The 18,768-nt window shown below is 49.8% G+C and overlaps 2 protein-coding genes across 2 annotated transcripts; both read right to left on the bottom strand.

The window, feature by feature from the left end:
- Positions 1-1,028: 1,028 nt before the first annotated feature.
- Positions 1,029-2,711, bottom strand: SPBR_00472 (uncharacterized protein; the record flags this gene model as incomplete). Its single annotated transcript, XM_040758791.1, has 3 exons — positions 1,029-1,642; positions 1,831-2,178; positions 2,318-2,711. The coding sequence occupies 3 exons, from the start codon at positions 2,709-2,711 to the stop codon at positions 1,029-1,031; spliced, it is 1,356 nt and encodes a 451-aa protein (XP_040618370.1).
- A 14,735-nt stretch (positions 2,712-17,446) lies between these two features.
- On the bottom strand, positions 17,447-18,161 carry SPBR_00989 (uncharacterized protein; the record flags this gene model as incomplete). Its single annotated transcript, XM_040759308.1, has 3 exons — positions 17,447-17,930; positions 17,997-18,073; positions 18,153-18,161. The coding sequence occupies 3 exons, from the start codon at positions 18,159-18,161 to the stop codon at positions 17,447-17,449; spliced, it is 570 nt and encodes a 189-aa protein (XP_040618369.1).
- Positions 18,162-18,768: the final 607 nt, after the last annotated feature.

The raw sequence follows: 18,768 nt of genomic DNA, 5'->3' as shown, positions 1-18,768 counted from the left end.
CGAATTGGACCGGGAAGTGAACAATATTAGCTGAAAAGAGGAATATGTAAATGCAGCTGTTGGAAACCCAAAGACCAAAAACTATTGGAACAAAATATAGACAGTAAAATATAAACAGGTTTTTTTGTTAGTTTCCAGCTTGCTCCAGGTTTGTCACTTGAGTCTCGCATGTCTTCCAAATCTATTCCCGCCCAATAACATAAGGTCCAAAAAGACAAAAAAGAGGGCTCGAAAAAGAGAAGAGAAAAGCTATACAACAAAATAAAATAAAGAATAACAAAAAACAAGTACAAGAAGCAGAATAAAGTAACAAAAATTGAAATCAGAACAGACAACGAAACACAAAACGTCCGAAATGCAAAATAAGTCAAGATGAAGACAGATCAAACCAAATAATGTCAAAAAATACCCGTAAATCCCGGATTTTAATCTCATAGCGCCATGCCATCTTTCAGGCCCCGTTTCTCTCGGCTTTTGTTGGTGTTTTGTCTCTTCTTGTTGAGTCCCATGAATCCCATGCTATCCCAGTCTAAATGCGGTTATCGAGTTTGTTGCGTCGATACAGTAGGTCGTTCCTCTTTCTTGAGTGCACCGGCCGTATTATCGCCTCTTTTGTTGTCCGCCCTTTCCGTCTGAGATGCGAGATGAAAGTTTCCGAAATATGCCGCCTACTCCAGTTCTCGTTGTCTGTCCCGCCGTTTTATTTTTGGTGTATCCCGTAGTCTTTTTTTCCCGTCCGTTTTCCATGAATGCTGTGCGTCGATGCATTTGATTTTGCGCTCGGTGCCCGATTTCCAATAATTGTTTAGCGTAGTTCTTTTTTAAGTCCAAGGTTGCCCTTTATTTATTGTTGAACCACACCAACGGCCGAGATCTGGGGGATCCTCCATGCGGGGTGGATTTGCTTGCCGTCCCGTCCTGCAGCCCCTTTTCGAAGTAGCTTTGGTCGTTGGTCAACTGGCATCCCACTGTTTCTCCCTGTCCCATTCCATTTGCCGCCGTGCCGTATCGTTCATTGTAATAATCATTTACCGCCCAGTATAGTACATGCTTGTTGCTGCATGACCCTCGCTTGCTGGTGTTCCGCTGTGGTCGCCCCAGCCGACGTAGGCGTCCGAGCCGTCTTTGCTGTATGAATAGGGCTGTTGCCAGCTGGCGTAGGCGGTCGTGCCCACGGCACCGGCTGAGAGTGACACGTGGTGGTCCAGAGTTGTTCCTGGAATGCTGTCGACACCCGGAATGGTCGTGGGCGATTGGTACAAGTCGGACATCGCAGCGGCCGCGGCGGCGGCACTGGACTTGCGGTCGTAAGACGAGGATGAGGAGCGGTGGCCGCCATTGCTGCTGTGGGAGTGGTGTCCGCTGGTCATTTGCGAGATGGATGGGTAGGACTGTTGCTGGTGCTGGCCGTGGTGGCCGCCCATGGTGTCCGAACCAAAGGACAGTGAGCGTGGCGGTGGTGGAGGGTACGACCAGCCGAGGTCATCGCCGCCGCGTCCCGTGGCATCAGATGTCCAGGTGGCCGAAGGCGGTGCGGCGTGGGTGGTGTATGGCGAAAAGGCCGGTGTGATGGGCGATTCCTGAGGATAAGATCGCCATGAAGCGTTGAGGTCGCCTGGTTTCGACGAGCTGGGACTGGCATCTGCAGACATCCAGTTTGTCATGCCGCCATGGGAGTAATCAAAAGACTGCCTTCCAGACACTGAGTCTGTTAGTACCGCGTCACTACCTCGACTTGATTTTTTTTTGATTTTTGATTTTCATTTTTTACGTTTCACTTTTCTTTTCTTCATTTTCAACTTGTTTGACACTTGTTGACCTGGTACTTACGTTTCGGGTCAGGTGAAAACGGCTCCCCACCGGACGGCTTCATGGACGGGGGTGCCATAGTCTGGATCGAAGGCATGGTCAGCGGTTGAGTGTTCTGCTGCGGTCGGCCGCGAGGGTCGGGGTTCGGGAGGGTTGCCAGCGAAGGCAGTGGTAGTTGTGTAGGTGCGGGCATGAGTGGTGCAGAGCCTGAAGCGGATGCGGCTGATGCTGCTGCTGATGAAAGATGGTGATGGTGGTGGCCTACCGAAGAGCGTGACGTGGAGTTTTTGCGGGTGTCTGGTGGAGGCTGCTGGTCGACTGGGTAGAAGCTGCATTCTTTCTTGAGACGGATGCAGTTGACACAGCGGCCTTGGATGTCGGAGGGTGAGGGAATGCACCGTATCTTGCGGCGCCGGCAGTGGCCTAGCTGGTTAGTTCCTTTCCCCCCCGCGTACTCTTTGAATTCCTTTTTCCTTTCTCCTGCTCCTCCACCTCTCCATGGACTTACCACATGCTACCGACGTCCTGTGATAGCCAAGTTTGTTTCTTCTCTTCTCAGCGGCCAAGCTGATTGCCGCGTGATCGGACTGCGAGAGGCCCTGTTGCTGAGCCATGCTCATGTTTGCGTCTTGTGCTTGCTGAGGTGCAACAACTGGGGTGGACACGGATCGCTTCAGCTTCATATTCACAGTACTACTCTTTGACAAGGAATCGCGGCGTTCGCGGGGAGACGAGTGCGGTTCTTGGCCGAGTCCCGAGGAAGAGGAGGTCTGGGGGAGCCCGTTGGCGTAGTCTGCGGCGGCCATGGACACGTGGTAGCCGGCAGGCGAGAGGGCCATGTGGGTAGTGCTGCCGCCGCTGGCGGGCGGCGCAGGGTATTGGTAGGACATAATGTCGGTCATTGTGACGGCCGAGGTGGCGGAGGCTGTGGTGGGGGAGAAGGGAGCGTACGAGGCGTACGGGTCGAAGGTAGAAGAAAAGGGCGATGTGGGGGAGAAGGTGGCGGAAAAGGGTGAGAAGGGAGAGGTGGACGACGAGGACGAGGAGTAGGATAGATCTGGAGGCGAGGATGAGGACGATGCCACAGGATATGCAACGGTTGTAGTGCCGGATCCCCAAAAGTCCAGTCTTTCTTGGAGAGGAGGAGGGGCGACGTCGGCCATGAACGGAATGCAACTCTTGTTGACAACTTACAGTGGATGGAAAAAGAAAGGTGAAAGGTTGCGAGGCGAGAGGGTGCTTGTTGTGTTTGAGCGAGGAGATGGTGGACGATGCAAAAGGAAAGGGAAAAGGGAAGGAAAAGGAAGAGCAGAACAGGCCGAGAGAAGGAGAGGGGAGGGAGAAGAAAAAGGAAAGAACAAGAAAAGAAAGAGTAAGGAAAATATAGACGAGAGACGAGACGAGTAAAAGAGCAAAGAAATAAAGGGAAAATACAAGTAAAGAGGAGTTGGTGTCAGAATTATATTGAGCAGGTCGAGTCAAAAGGCGGAGATGCAATGGCAAGGATGAACGGAAGATGGATAGAGGAGAAAAGGAAAGATAAAAGAATATATGAGAGAAAGAGAGAAGGAAAATTGATAAAGCAAGAAACCAAAGACAAGATGGGCGGACGAGATGGCGAATGGAATAAATATAAAGAGGACTGGAGTACCTGTACAAAAAGAAAGGGAGGAGGGTACGAAAAAGAGATGAGGAAGAAAAAGACAGGCCGCACGAGAGATGCACGTATTAGACAGTCTTATGAATTCGTCGTGTGATATAGCCCCCAGTCTGTTCCATCAATAGGAGGACAGGGTAATAATGCTGCAAGTGAAGCTGTAACAGCGGTGCTCCGACAAGTCAAGACCAGACGAGCCGAACGATCCAGAAGAGCCAGAAAAGCCAGACAAGCCTGGCGTAAGTTGAGAATTCGAGAATCGAGAAACAAGGATAAGAGCCAGATAGATTGCTTGGGCCCAGAAAGCAGGAGACCAGTGTCCCCTTTGCTCGGCCGATGATTGACGACACCCGGTATCAGGGTGTTGAGTGCAGCCGAGAAAGGAAAATATGGGGGCCGAAAGCAGCTATCTGGAAGAAAGGCAAAGGAAAGGCCGAGGGGGCAAAAGGCAAAGATGCGTCGAGCCTGGAGAGTGTGGAGAATAGGCAGGTTTGGGCAAGGATGGTGGATGAGAAGATCAAGAGCCGGAAAAAAAAAAGAGATGTGAAGTAAATGGTGGCAGGACGTAGATGCAGTAAATAATGGTGGAAGTGGGCGAGCGAGGAAGGTACGCGGTGCGCTCGAGAGCAGGAAGGTGCGATGTGCGATGGGCTAGGACCGCAGGAGAGGCAGGAACGATGGCCACAGGCGCGTGGATCGTCTCCCAAGAGCCAACGATGGGGTTTGGGTGGTTGAATGGTGCCTAAAAGAAAATAAAAGTAAGGTACAAGAGAAAAAGAGAGGCGTAAGCAATAAAAATTTCGAGGGAATAAAGAGCACCGAGAGGTCGTAAACAAGAGAAATGGGCAATAAAGAGAGCTGCTATTGGGGTGAAGACAGGGTGAATGGGCAAAGAGGCAAAGAGGCAAAGAGGCAGGCGGGCCGGCCATTAACAAGCAAGGAAAGAGCGATGGGAGCAAAGGTAAAGTGGAAGGAATCAACGTATCCAGAGTTCTTTCGTACATGCACAATAGGAAGGCGCCACTGGCAGTGGGAAAGAGGTCTTTTTTTTAACAGAAAGCAGAAACATCAAAAATCCCAACCAGAAAAATGGTAAAGTGACAAACGCTGCTGGCTTGTGCAAAAGGAAGCTTTACGGGGCATGTCCAGTCGCAGAACAGAAAAGACTGGCCAACGGTACAGTGAGCAGGGCGAGGGGTGTGAGAGACGATGTAGACAAAACGACGGACAATGGAGCATATAAGGCGATAATAATAGAATGGGAATACAACAATACATAGCAGAACAGCGAAGAGAGAGGCGAATCGCTGTCACAGGCAGGGGGTTTGACAGGCAGTGTACGACATAATACTCCGTAGGCATCACTGGCAGGTCGACTTTTACGAGGGTAGTGTTACTGCCGGTTCTGGCTCGACCAGGCGGGTGGCAGATACAGAACGATGGACTTTGGCCTGGGAGAGGATTTTAAGGGGCGTGGAAGGCAGGGGTGTAAGGGGAGGGAGGGGGTGTCTGTATGGAATAGGTGAGAGCGAGCTGGGGGCAGTAGCCAACGAAAATAAATGCAAATACTTAAAAATAAGTGAGGGCAGGAGTTTAAGGAAGAGAGGAATGAAGAAAATGAAGCCAAATAGATCAAGATAGTCCCCTGCTGTCCTCATATTTGAGGCTATGGTTCTCGACCTTGCCAGCGATCACGACAGCTAGGGACAATGAAGAAATAAACGAGCAACAAGCAAAAAAAAAAAAAAAAAATGATATTTGACAAGAGAATTGGGCACACTGTTTAACATGAGTGTAGGGTCTCCCTTTGCTGGAGACCACTTTCTACGTTTATTTTTATGTTGTTTATTTTTGGCAAAAGCTGCGTTTGTTGGTGCCAGACGGGAACACGCCTTGGAGTCTACATCTGAGTCTGCCAGTCTTGCCTCTCGTCGGCGTCGTAGTTTTTATTTTAAGTTCCAGTTGGGGAAGTCGTATTTTCCTCTTTGGGTGAGAATGGGAAAGGAGTGTTCCCGATCTAGCTTCTCGTCTCTGGGGCGAAAGACAAGGGTGAATTTGGAGATGCCGTGGGGAATGGAATATGAGGGGCACGGCATATGGGCAGCAAGCTGGTCGAGGGGAAAGGCGAGGTAGCAACACGCGAGAGAGCAGAAGAAAATAATAAAATAAAAAGAAGGTTAAAAATGCATAGAGCAGAAACAAAAGAAAGGAACAAAAAAGGCCTGAACACATGTCAATGTCTGGTTCAACCGCCTGTTTGGGCAGCAAGGCACGTAATGCTCCGGAGTTCCAGGCAAGCTGGTAGGGAGTAATTACGGAGTACGACGTATTACGAAACAAAGGAGAGGCAGCTGGTTGGCCACTTTGAATGGGCTCGGGGCGAGTTGGAAGGGAAAAGGCATCAGGAGACGAGGCGAGATCCAAGACCAGCAAGAAACCGGTTCATTATGAGGGGAAAAGGAGGAAGCCAAGGGAGACTTAGAAGACAGAAAGAAGAGCGAACTCGAACTCAAACTCAAACTCGGGAAGCACAGCATTTGGGGTTGTTGTGTCTGTCGTGCTGCTCGCCTAATTCAGGCGCCGGCTTCTCAGCCTTCTTTTTTTCCTTGTCATCTGGAAACGGCTTTGTTGTTCCCTTTTCCATGTTTGTTTTCCTTGTCTTGCGTATTTGGTTTTCGAGTTTAATTCTCTTGCTCCTCGATGTTCGGTATGGATTCCACGCACATTTATCTTTTCCCACTCGGATCGAGTTCCGACTAGCAGGTGATTTGAGAGAATACTGTAGGGCATAGGGTAAGGTTGTTGAGGAGGACGATGAAGCAAACAGAGGGTGTGCCAATAGCGGCGGCGACTAGGGGCGTGTGGTTGTGACGAAGTGCTGCAGAAGGCGGTTGTTGCAGTACGAATTACATGGAAAAATGAAACATTGAGCATGTACTTTTGTCCTGTTGCAAGGCGATATAATATGGAATATATGAAAAAAAAAAAAAAATGAAAAAAAAAAGAGAGAGAAAAGAAAGGAAACGTGGTTCCCGATTCCAAGCCCGCTGGCCTCGACGCCCTGGCCAGCGTTTCTCGTCGTTTGGCTCCCCACGTCGACAGCCACCAAGGTTGCGTATTGCCCTGTCGTGTTTCAAGAGTACGTAGGCAGGCCTTAGGCTCAAGCCGATACGTCGTGAGAACTTACAGAGGACGATACAATCATCATCGGCTTTTTTAGTTGGACCGCCCTGTCGACCCTGTCAACCATGTTGCCTCGTATGTTTTGTCTTTTCTTTCACCTGTCTGCGCTAGGCACGGCCCATCGACTCGCCCAGCCGTTAGCCGCAAGAGCGAGAGGACTTGGGGGCAGGCCTAAAGACCAAAAAGGGCAGGGATGTTGGAGTAGGTTGACAGAACGCTATGGATTGTTTGAATATGGCGAATAGTGCAGTGACGGTCATATGTCAATGTTTAAGTGCCTTTTTTTAAAAAAAAAAAAAGTAGTAATAATTGGCTTCCCTGGAAGGCATCGTTTTCCGTTGTCCCTGTTGTCCCTCTTATCGTTTCTTCATTCTACCTAGACCTGCGTTGTTTTCTCGGCCAATCCAGATGGACCGATTGCACGAGTGTGATGCTAGTTGGTAACGAGGGTTTGAAAAAAAGCCTCAGTTACGTCAGGGATGGTGAGCTATATCCCTTTCATATTGTGTCATTTCGTCACTTTTACTCGATATTTCCCTATTTCATTATCTCTCTTCGTCGAGTCTTTTTCGTCGTGTCTCTCTTCAGGGTTGTAAACAAACACGGCTGTGGCACATGGCCAATCCCGAGAAACCAGGGCGGGAGACAGCCAGACGGCAGAGAGGTAGGGGACGGAAAGAAGGAAGAAAAGAAGGTTTAGAGTTAAGACAGAAGACAAGGGAGGGAATACCAAGTCACGGCATGGCGGCCGACCACTCAGCCACGCGATATAGAAAGCACTATGGGAACAGGCGATTGCGTTTCGCGGCTTTTTGCGATGCTCTTGCGTCCTTTGTGGCTTTTGTTTTTCCGTGGCTCGTCTAAGTTCTACTTTCGAATTGTATTCACAGTTCTCCTTAGATGGGACGAATTAGAGATTGTAGGATAAATCGAAAGGGAAGAAAACGGAAACGAAAAAAAATCTTTTAAAAAATGAAAACAAAACAAGAAAACCCGCAACTGAAGCGAGCAACACCCGAAGCCACAATGCATGCGCAATGCAATGCAGGAAAAGACATTGACCACCTGTTGACACGTGCATTTGGCAGGGCGGGCGGCTGAAACTGGAGTTCGTTGTGTGCAAATCGTCGCATTCTACCACGATATAGCCATTGACGACGGACGACGCAATGGGGCGTTTCTTGGTGTTGTATTTCTCTCGCTGTTTTGTAATGCAGGTACACCTGCAGCAGTCGGCATTTGTGTAAACCAAGTACGATGGATTACGGAGTGCTTGTACGAAATACATTTATTTAACATTGCTTGCAAAAGTGTAATGAGTACGGAGACTACAGAGGTACAGATACATCTGCGTAGTCTGGCTTTCTTGGGACAGGGGAAGAACAGCGAGATAGGGGACAGCGACCTTGAGACCCTGAGCCACCTCGGAGATTCCGGCGACCTTGAGTGCAGGGTTGAAAAGAAAATGTGCGTGCGCAAGCAGGGGAGGCAGTCGGAGACGGACAAGACGTTGAAATTCGAAGTCATATGGAAGTCACAGAGAAGCAAAAAGGAAGACAAAAAGAAAACATGGAAGCCGAAATCAAAGGCAACGGCCAAAACGAGCCAAACATCTTCATGTGTCACAGGGATTTTTGTGCATGTTCTGCGTTTTGTCCCAAACGGTTAATTACGGCCTGGACAGGCTTGTTTTGGTAGCATTGCCTGAAGACTTGCTGATTCTGAGGCGCACTACACAGGCAGCTGACAGGGGATTTGGTGAGAAGAAGGCAAAAGGAAGAAAGCAAACAGACAACAGAAACAGCATCCTGGCATGATTCTTTCCTTCTAGAACCCCAGAACCCTCAAAGCTTGTGACCCAAGATATAGCCGGTCGGAAAGATGGCAAAGGAAGCGGCAAAGCAGAAGGGATGAAAGACGAGGAAAGAAAAAAAAAAAAAAAAAAAAAAAAAAAAAAAAAAAAAAGAAGACAAAGAGAGAAAAGTAACTCCGTTGTCGATCATTACCCCGTGTAATCATGAATGCATTTCTACAGTGTATTTACTCGTTACTCCGTGTTAATAGCCTCATCTACTCCGGATATGCACTGCATAATTTGTCAGTGTCTGGTGCATTGTCTCATGTTTGGACGTTGTCACTGAAACCTTTCAAAGTTGCTGTCTCGGCTAAAGGCGAGGAAGATAAAAACAAAAAAGGATGAAAATAAAAATAAGGAAGCAAAGTTGGCAGCAACAAATCATCCCATTCTGAATTGTTGAAGCCACCAGCCAGAATAGGCTCTACACGTCTGTCGTGCGAAGCGACGCAATTCTCACACCGTGCAGATTTGGATGTTTTGATTTTGATTTTGACTTTGATTTTGATTTTTTTTAATGTAAAAGACTCTGTGACAAGTGCTGTGCATAGCACTTTTGAATATCGAGAAGCTGTCCATTAACTACCGTTAATATGGAGTCAATATATGGGCGGAACGGCGTTGAGTGCGAGCCCGACTGATAAGGAATGGCAATTTGGCAGTCTTCTAGAAGGTGTGGGAAGAGGAAGTAACCGTGCCGGAGAGAAGCACAAGAGAAAGTCCTACGTCGTACTGAAAAAAGACGTAAAACACCACCTGTTCGGACGCAATTGCTGCTGTTGCATTGTGTTGAGCAGAGGTCGATCAGGTCTGTTCGCGGATGTCGTGTCACATGTTCTGTGCTTGAAGACGAGCAAAAGAAGAGAGAGAGGGAGGCACAACAAAAAAAAGTTTCAAAAAAAAAACAAAGGCTAATATGGAAAACTTCACGAGTCCGAATTGATGGCTCCAGCTCCATTAATAGAAGTATATAATACGCCTTCGCCTTTGTTAGGGTATGTACGTCGTATATTGATTATGGGAAGAAGGCGCATTTCTCCCGCTGTTGGTGAATTGAAAATGGGGATTGGCAAATCAAAAGCAATCCCAGGAGCCTCTCTTTGATGAGAATGACCGAATCAGCCAAAAGAGTGCAGTGCTTACTGGGTAGTAGCAATCGAGAAGTACTCCATGCTCCGGACACAACACGTTGCATTGCGGCATACATCAACAGGGTCGCGGCCAAAGCGGCCAGCGACCAGCAGCCAGTAGCCAGCAGCCAGCAGCCAGCAGCCAACGGCGAAAACGTCACAGGGCGACGGCTTCCTGCTGGCATTGGCGGTTTTACGAGCATGACGCCGGATCACAGAGCCTCCAACTCCGGTATGAGGTCAAAGTCACAAGGACAGGCAGTCACAGCAGCAACAGGCCAGTAACAAGCAGGAAAAAGACACAGCACAGACGCAGACACAGACAGACAGGAGACTGGCATAAACTGGGCTGACCGTGGCTTGACGGGGCTGGTTCTGGTTGTTGACCGTTGGCTACAGACAGGGATCTAGGGTCGAGCATGGCGACGTGGACAATGTGGAAAGGAGGGAAGAGAGGGAGGGAGGAAAGAAAACAGCCAGAGATTGGTTGTATCGTACTACGCTGTGGCAGCCAAAGAAAAAAAAAAAAAAAGACCAAATTACACCGAGATTTTGCCAGCTCGTTTCCACACTTTGACATTGTCTATTTTGTGCAATCTCACGAGAAGCACGTCTTCAGGGCCAGCCTAAAACTGTAGGCAAAAGAAGCTGTTTGCATTCTATTCTGGTCACGTCTTTCTGTAAGGTAGCGATGGCCATCCCCGGGGAAGGTATACTCTCGGCTTTCACTATAATAAACACACGAATAGATTGCTGTGTTTTGTCTTTTCCCGACAACAGCTTCCAGTTTTCCCGTCAGTTCCCAAACCCAGCCAAACAACGTAGCAAAAGAGACCCTGAATGTCCGATAGTGCAGGCACACCAAACTTCTATTTTGTTCTTAAGGTCATCCCACTCACTATGCATAATGGCCCACAACCAGCTCTCCTTGCAGGATTTGTTTCAACGCCTGTTTTGACCGTTGGTTTGGTCCACTGTAGGGGCAACACAGGCCAGACGTCAACAAGCCAGTTCCTCTGCGCTGTATAATCAGTCGACATGGGTGCCAGGGTCTGCTAAATTCGCGAACAATGCATTGACGATTACAAAGAACATTTCCCTGTCTCACAAAATGCAGGCACAAATTCGATGACGGACAGGTTGCACGATTCACACAAATAGCCGCCGGGGTGTCCTGCTTTGTGTTGCTTGTGTCTGTTGGTGCGCGTGGGCAACGGCGTGGGAGAGTGGGAGTAAAGTAACCCTGCATGTCAACAGCGGCCCTCTTGTGCGCCCCCATCTCCCCATCTCGCATCCACAGCCCCCCCAACTTTCGGTCACTCCCTTTTGTCTCCTTTTCTTTTTTTTTTCTTTCTTTTTTTTTCTTTCTTTTTTTCTTTTTTTTTCTAAAAAAAAGATCCAGTGCATTGGTAATCATGGTCAAAGACGTGCAGGTTCGTCGTACGCAGTATGGAGATGTACTTTCGCCCTTCCAGAAAGAAAGGACGTTCTGGCGTCGTAGACACTGTTTCGTCGCTTTTCGCTGCCGACATCGCCCCGACATAAGAAAGAAATATGTAGATGCCAAAAAGACAAAAATAAACAGCCAAAAAAAGCAACACCAAGCAAAAATAGGTCATTGCGTACGTCGCTCCCATCCCAACTTGTTTGTTGACGTTGCCATCTTTCATGGCAAAATGGTAAAAATAGATTGCGCGCACAGAACGGGAGCATGGCGCCGACTTGGCCGGCATATGACGGGCATGATAAGACGTGAGCCGACGTGAAGGATGAAAACATGAAAATGGAAAGAGGGTATTTTACATGACGCTCGGCCGAGCAGTCTGCTCTTTTATTTATTTTCTGCCCGGAATAGCGTCCCAGGACGATCACGGGAGCGACTAACTCTCCCATTCTGCGCCTCTTTCCCATGCGCTCTTCGCACCTTTTCTTTCCGAATGCTGTCTCTTTCTTATTTTTCCAATCGTCTTACCGTGGTTCGCGGCCGCGGACGGTTCGTGGCGAGGTGGAAGGGAAAGAAGGGAGCGAGGGAAGAAAGAGGCACAGAGGGTGAGGAGGGGGAAGAGGAGATCGCTGGGAGCGGCACAGATGACGGGTGGCGAGACTGTTGAAAAACAATAAATCGTGGAAGACGAAATGTTGGAGGGACGGACTGCACAAAACGTGGAGAAGGACGGCGGGAACCACAGGGGAGGGCTCCAAGTCGACCAGGATTTGGCAACGGTTCGTCGCTTCTTTCACGTCTAGGGCCCTTCGCCCTTCTGCCTTTTCACCGCTCATGACCTCCCGCTGCTGATGTCTGGGGCTGCCGTGTCTCTCCAGACTTTTCTGTTGCATCGATTGCCGTCTGGGGAGGACAATACGACGTAGGTTGAGAGCATTGGGTTGATCAGAAGGCCAGTATTTCGTGTGTGTTTTTTTTCTTTCTTTCTCTTTCTCTTTTTACTTTTCCGTCCTACCTCCTTTCTGATGATCATCATTACGTTCCCTCTTTTCTTCGCGACCACTCGGTCTGTGCTCAAAAGGGCCTCTCGCCGGTCCCGACGGGCAACTCCGCCAGCGGTTGGTCCGAAGACGTTGCAACGAACATGCTCCTCTGGCGAATGGCGAACGATGGTACGACATGCGTCGTGCGTCGCAATGCAGTACTTGGGCTCGAGGTCAGGTTGGAGAACTTGCAGGCAAAGACCCGCCAAAAATGAGAACCACAAACCTCGAGACATCTGTACCTCGCCAGAACGCGTCGCATGGAATGATTGGCAATGTGGCAAAACAGACAAGGACCAGGCTATTTGAAGAAATGTCAAAGAGACAGAATGACGGGGTGCGGATTACGGAGGTAATATGACTAGTCGTTAACAGATGAACCGTTGACATTGCGATAAAACGTATACACAAACACACACGTACACACACGTACACACACAGAAAGACCGTTGTAAGCTAGGTGCTTGGTCTTGCCCCGTCTTAAAAAGATAGGATGAACTGTGGCGTTCGATAGAGTTTCCTTGACAACTATGGAGCACGTCTTGTTCTGTTTATGCAGTTTCAAATGCAGCACAACAGGCAAAAAAGGATGAAGGGTGAAACGAGGTAGAAGTACGTGAAGAAGAAGAGAAGCCGAAAAGAAGAAGGACGAAAGAAAAAAGAACAAAATCAAAGTCAACGACACCTCTTCCGAGTGGATCAAGATTGATCCACGGCAGGGATGCTGGATGCCTTGTCTCTTGTTCACGAACGCTTCCCCCTCGTCGGACGTCGGAGCAGGGGGTCTGTTTGAATTCCACTCTTTTCGACGGACTTTGTGGGTACTTATGCTCGAGCGTCTTATTGATGTCAAATTGCTCCGTACGCCTACGACATACGACATACGAAGCAGGTCGTATTGGCCGTCTTCTCTGGTTTATGCGCCCGTCGTTTGATGGTCTCGCTGTGTGTCACCAACTCGCCTCGAGAAGACCGTCCTGGCAAAGCCACATCTCTTCTCTGTCGACATGTCGAACTTGGATGGTCCGTGCTGGGGAACCGTCTTGAAACTGTTCGGGACGCCTGCCGTGTGAGGTTGTCGGCATGTCGATTGTTGATGACAGAGGCAAATGACGAGGCTCAAGTGTGATGAAAGCACGCCCGTTATCGCCCATTGCTTCCCACCGGTGTCCATGCGTCCTTTCCACGTGCTGGGCGCATGTGTTCTTGCCCACAGACGTTGCTTTCCCTTTGTGTGCAGGTTAACGTGCGGTTTGCGTGCTAGTGAAGGGGGGGGGAAATAGAAAAAAAAAAAAAAAAAAAAAAAAAAAAAAAAAAAAAAAAAAGATATTTAGAAGCACATCAAGGACACATAACACCAACAATACAACAATATTAAGCTTGGCCCAAATATCGTCAGTTTCTGCGCCATTGCCAGCCACCATATATTTTACTTCTGTAGCTATATAACTCCATCAACATCCTACGCGCCTATTGCATCCAAACACTTTTGATACCCATTTATGTCCAACCTTTACTTTTCTCGGCCAAACTCGCACACCCTCTAGGTTCAGGCAGATTGTGAGAAGCACCGAAAGACAGCCCGCGTCCGGGCCTTGGTTGAAACAGGCGGCAATTTATACGCACGTGTTGGAGACGGAAACGTTGGCGAGGCAATAAAGAGGAGGAGATGGAGGAGAGCAGCTTTGAGAAATACCAAAAATAAGATGTCATATAGATTAAGACGCCGCAGACGAGCCACACTCACGCCGCCTGCACTTTGTTTTCGGTAGCCAGGACGGTTTCTCCTGAGGGCTATATTTCGAGCCGGCGGCTATGGTGGGTGGACTGAATAAATTGGAGAAGTGCTCACAGGCCAAAAAAGAAACGTCGCAAAAGAAGAATAAGAAGAGCAAAACGGCCAACGCACCCACACATCGATCTGCCTCCGACCTGTCACTTTGGCTTTACCCGCACTGACGTCTGTGCAACGCGCGCTCCAGGCCTGGTCCATGCTTGCCTGCCATCCAGCGACAGGGCTCCTTGTCGAGGCCTGCCAATGACACTGCACATCAGCATTCTCCTTCTCCCCTTCTCAGCCATCGTGGAGCCGGCTGTTCGTCCTGGCCGGTTCGCTGCTCCGTAGGATAAATTTTAGAATTATTACTCCGCTGTCCTCGTTTTATCTCGCCTGCTGGGGCCAGGGTGAATCCCTGCCATCTCGGTCTCCCACTCGTCAATACGACCAGGGGGGGTGTTGGTGTCCATACCGGTGAGCGCCAGTCTTCTCCACCGGACTGTCCATCATCCGACTCTGCGACGCTGTATGCTTGGACTCCGTAGCTTCTATCGGCTCCACCCTCCTTTTTCTAAGAAGGTAGGTGAATCGACCGTCTCTGTGAGGTCAAGATAGTCCAGTGATGAATACGACAATCAACGATGGCCATTTCTGCGCTGTCATTTTGTTCCTTTTATTTTTTTAAACGAAAAGTGTATATACAAATGTATCCTTCCAGTGCAAGATTCATCGCCTAGGACGTCCCCAATGCACCATTTGTGGTCATCGTCTTTTGTTTAAACGGCTTGGATGCCGAGAGCCTCCCAAACACGTCGAGCCCAAAAGCCTTGATAAACGTCTCGGCTCATTGCCGACTGTTGTACCCAAACCTGGCCGTCCGGGGCCCGTTCACAGATTGCAGTGCTCGGTTCATGGACGGACCGGCCATCTGACAAGGGCATGACAGCTCGTGTCGGAGGGGCTGAAATAAATAAATAAATCAACCTACACACGAACGATCGACCAGTGTCTGGGACACCGTCAGATCAAGAAAACCAGTGCTCTCCCAAACTGTAACACATGTGAAGTCGTTCATCTCAAGTTGAGTCTTGTGATTTCACGGATGATGCGCAGCTTGGGTTTTTCAGTTTTATTATTGGCAAAATAAAAAGAGGGCCTTGTCTTCAGCTTCCGCTGCATAGTCGCAGAAGATCTCCTGTGTCGGCAAAATGAACCATCTGGCAAGATACACGCCACAGAGACACCAGACGAAAGGCAACCAGACTTGAACGCATCCAGGCTGCTTTCAGACTGCAGATCGGCGACTCGCCTGCTTCTGATCGACGTCTCTTCACACGAGCACCTCCAGACATCCTTGGTTTTCCTTGGATTTCGTCGTTTTTGGCTGTATCAACTCGAACGGTGTGCGTTGTCTTGACAGTTATTGAGTCGTGTGAAGTAATATTGTGCAGGTGTGCACACTCAACTCGAACGACTCGACTAGGTGGACATATATCCTTACTTGTATATACGCATAACCGGTCAAGCCATTGTACTATTCTTACAACGTGGCTTGTCTTCAGAATGCACAACTCAAAACTCGCCCTTTTGCGCGACGGTTTCACAACTGGTCTCTGTCCACGGTCAATACAGAACGCACGACAAGAACTAAATTCAAATTCCTCGTACAATGCGGATGAGGCTCTGCATGTCTTTTGCCCCCGAATAATTTACCTTCTTGTTCACATCCCTGCCCCAATATATCCCGCTCCTCCACACGGCCTTGTCGACTGCCGGCCGGATCAGCCGCGAATCGGGATCCTTTGCTCATCTCGGCCTCGGTAGTCGCCGTACCATATCCGAAAGAGGGATGTATGAGTTCAGGGAGCTGGGTTCTTCTTCTTTTTTTGTTGTAGGTTTCTGTTTTATCATTAATTCCCAAGATAAAAAAATGACGAAAACAAGGACGACAGAAGCAAGGACGACAAAAGCAACGAGACCCAGACCTACACAACTTCAGTCTCCGACAAACGACGAGCAACGCCATTCTTTCTCGCCCAGGAACGGCCAGATGGAACGACCAAAAATGGGGTTGCAGAACGGGTGCCGGCGATGTCACGTCCGGTCCTTGCCTCGACCGCCGAGCAAAATAAAATAAATATAAAGTGGGAGGGCAAAAGAGAATGCCCAGCCTTGGCTCTGGCGGTTCCGGAGGATGCGGCCCTCGCGATGCGGAACCATGGTTGTACCTCGACCAGTCCTCCGTGCATTTCCCCTCTTCTCTTCCACAGTTCACCAGTCAGAGCTCGGTGTGCCCTCCCCCCAAACACTCGTTTCCCTGTGGCCTCTCTTACGGACAGGCCTTCCCCTCTTATTGAAACTCCCGGTTGCGTGCCCGATAGGCGAAGGGCGCGTATGGTCAGGACAAAGAGTGGGTGTGTTTAGTCGCCCCTGCATGGTGGGCAGACCTGCCAGCCAAGGTGAAAAGTGCTCAGCAGGTCAGTCAGTCGCCAGATCAACTGGACAAAATCAAGGAGAAACACTCGAAAACAAGCAATGCCGAGCTATGGCTCGCACAGAGGCTATGGCGCCTGGGCGCGTTGGAACCTGGCGGCGGTCGAGCCCACAAAACGCTAAACGGGACAGCATCAAAGCAGAAGGAGGCATCGAAACATTGTGTTCCACGGTGAGCATTTCTCACTTCTCACGTTCCCTTGCGAAGAAACACGCTCGACCAAGGTTGTGGCCTGCGGAGGGTTATAGTTGGCGAGGCGTATGATATATCGCAGGCGTCAAAGCACGACTGCCTCACATTCACAGTGTTCCTAACAGCGTGCGTAAGACCTACACACTGCGTACACTACGCGCGAGATGCCTCACAGTAGACTGACAGGCAGTCACACCAACAACCTTCTCCCCCCCCCCCCCCCCCCCTCATAGGGTCTCCGGCATCGGGAGCGTTATTCTGCACTCGGAAAACGAGTTTACCTCGTTTCGTGCTACTATTTTTGGCTTTCTGCTTGCTCTCCTTTGCTCGAAGCGTGACGAGAGATGCCGAAAATGGATGGCTGCAACACAAGAAGGAGTATCCAACTGAAGCCAGTCTACGGCACCGCATACATGACTTGTCCATTTTGGGTAGATGCGAAGGAGACGACGCGCCATGACATAGACATGATGAAACGTCATAGCATCAGGATATGGACGTGCAGGTGAAAAGTATAGAAACATTTGGAAACGTAGCCAACCAACGATGGAAAAAAGAGACATCTGTCAGTGATTTGTATTGCAAAGAACAAGAGAGCCCAAGACGAAGAAGCATAGAAACAAACACAACATAAGAGTTTTCCAATCAACTCTTTATAATTCCGAGGCCTCATTGCGATCACTGGATGCCGCACTGCACCAGCGTGTATGTGTAACAACTGGATCAACAATTCATCGCTTGTTGCTTCGCACGCTGAGAATGCAAGTCGTATTCTGTCTCAAGTATCATACAAGGTCATAACGTCATACTTTTGCCCACGGTCTGGTGGCACTGTTTCTCCACACACTGACTACGTGCCTCCTCAGTCCTGCAACCGCCACAGCAGCACAATCAACGTAATGTACGCAGAAATGCTCAACAAGCTCAACATGGCCACACTGTTGCCGCTCGTGCGGAACTTCTTCTTCGTGACCATGCGCGTGTAGGCTGTGCTGCGGTGGCCGGCGTGCGTAATGTGCGGCTGCTGGTGGAGGTGGTGGGCCGCGCCTGTTGTGCTTGCTTGGCCCGGCTGCTCGCCGTCGACCGTCTCGTCGTAGTAGTCGCCATGGCTGTTGTCCTCCTCCTTGGCCTCTTCCTGGGTGCTGAAAAACTGCCGGTTGCCCTCGTACCGGCGGTAGATGGCAACGAGCATGACAGCCGCGCCGTAGACAGCAAAGAGCGCGCCAATGGCATAGAACTCGGCAGTAAAGATCTTGAGAACAACGAGCGCAAAGGAGAACTGCGACAGCGCCGTGCGCATGTAGGCACCCTCGAACGTGCGCTGGGCAGCACGGATCTCAACAAGTCTGGCAATGTCAGCAGCTCGTTTTCATGAATCATACGCGGCGTAAGTGGTGAGCACGCAAACGCACTCTTCCGAGGTCAGGATCACCGACCGGGCACGGTGCAGCCGTAGCTGTAGCCGGTCCTCGGGGTGCGGATACAGTGCCTAGGAGAGTCAGCCGAGGCCCCGACCGGAAATATCACAACGCATAGCAGCCAGGGGACACCCTGACACGGAGACATACCTCAAACATTGTGCACAATTCGGTCGAAGAGTAGTAAATACAACCCAAAAATAGAAGTAAAAAAGGTATGAGAGGCCAGTTGGAAATGAGTAGACGATCAAGACTCTCTCGGTAGAAATCGCGATTAACCGGTGCAATGGCGTCGAGTATTGGCTCCGGCTGAAAGCCGTCAGGGCGGCATGAGACCGTACACTCTCGACAGCGGGTGGCCTGCGTAGCCCGATCACGGCCAGAGGGTTGATATAGCCCTATTGAGAGTGAGCTGTGTTTCGCTGGGGTGCTTTACTGCAGAAAAGAGGACAAAGCACAATGAAGCATCACCACTTCACAAAACGTCACAACAGTGCAATTACGCAGCTCCAAGGCGCCTTCCCGCCATAATTTTGCAAGCTCCCCAGGTACGTCCACCACCTAAAATACGCCATACAAGCGAGGTCACGTGTACACAGCTAGACTAGAAACTGGGGCCTGATAATCTAGGCGCCAAAGCCCCCCGTTTATGCACTTGAAGCCAAATGCGCCAGTGGCAGCCTTATTGCTACAGCTGGCGTTACTGAGGAGAGCTCCGGCCACAAGCGCCGTTTGCAACTGCAGAAGCAGCGCACTATTGCCACAC

The sequence above is a fragment of the Sporothrix brasiliensis genome (assembly GCF_000820605.1).
Source record: "Sporothrix brasiliensis 5110 chromosome Unknown Cont19, whole genome shotgun sequence".
Taxonomy (NCBI): Eukaryota; Fungi; Ascomycota; class Sordariomycetes; order Ophiostomatales; family Ophiostomataceae; genus Sporothrix; species Sporothrix brasiliensis.
This window is presented reverse-complemented; position numbering and strand designations above follow the sequence as displayed.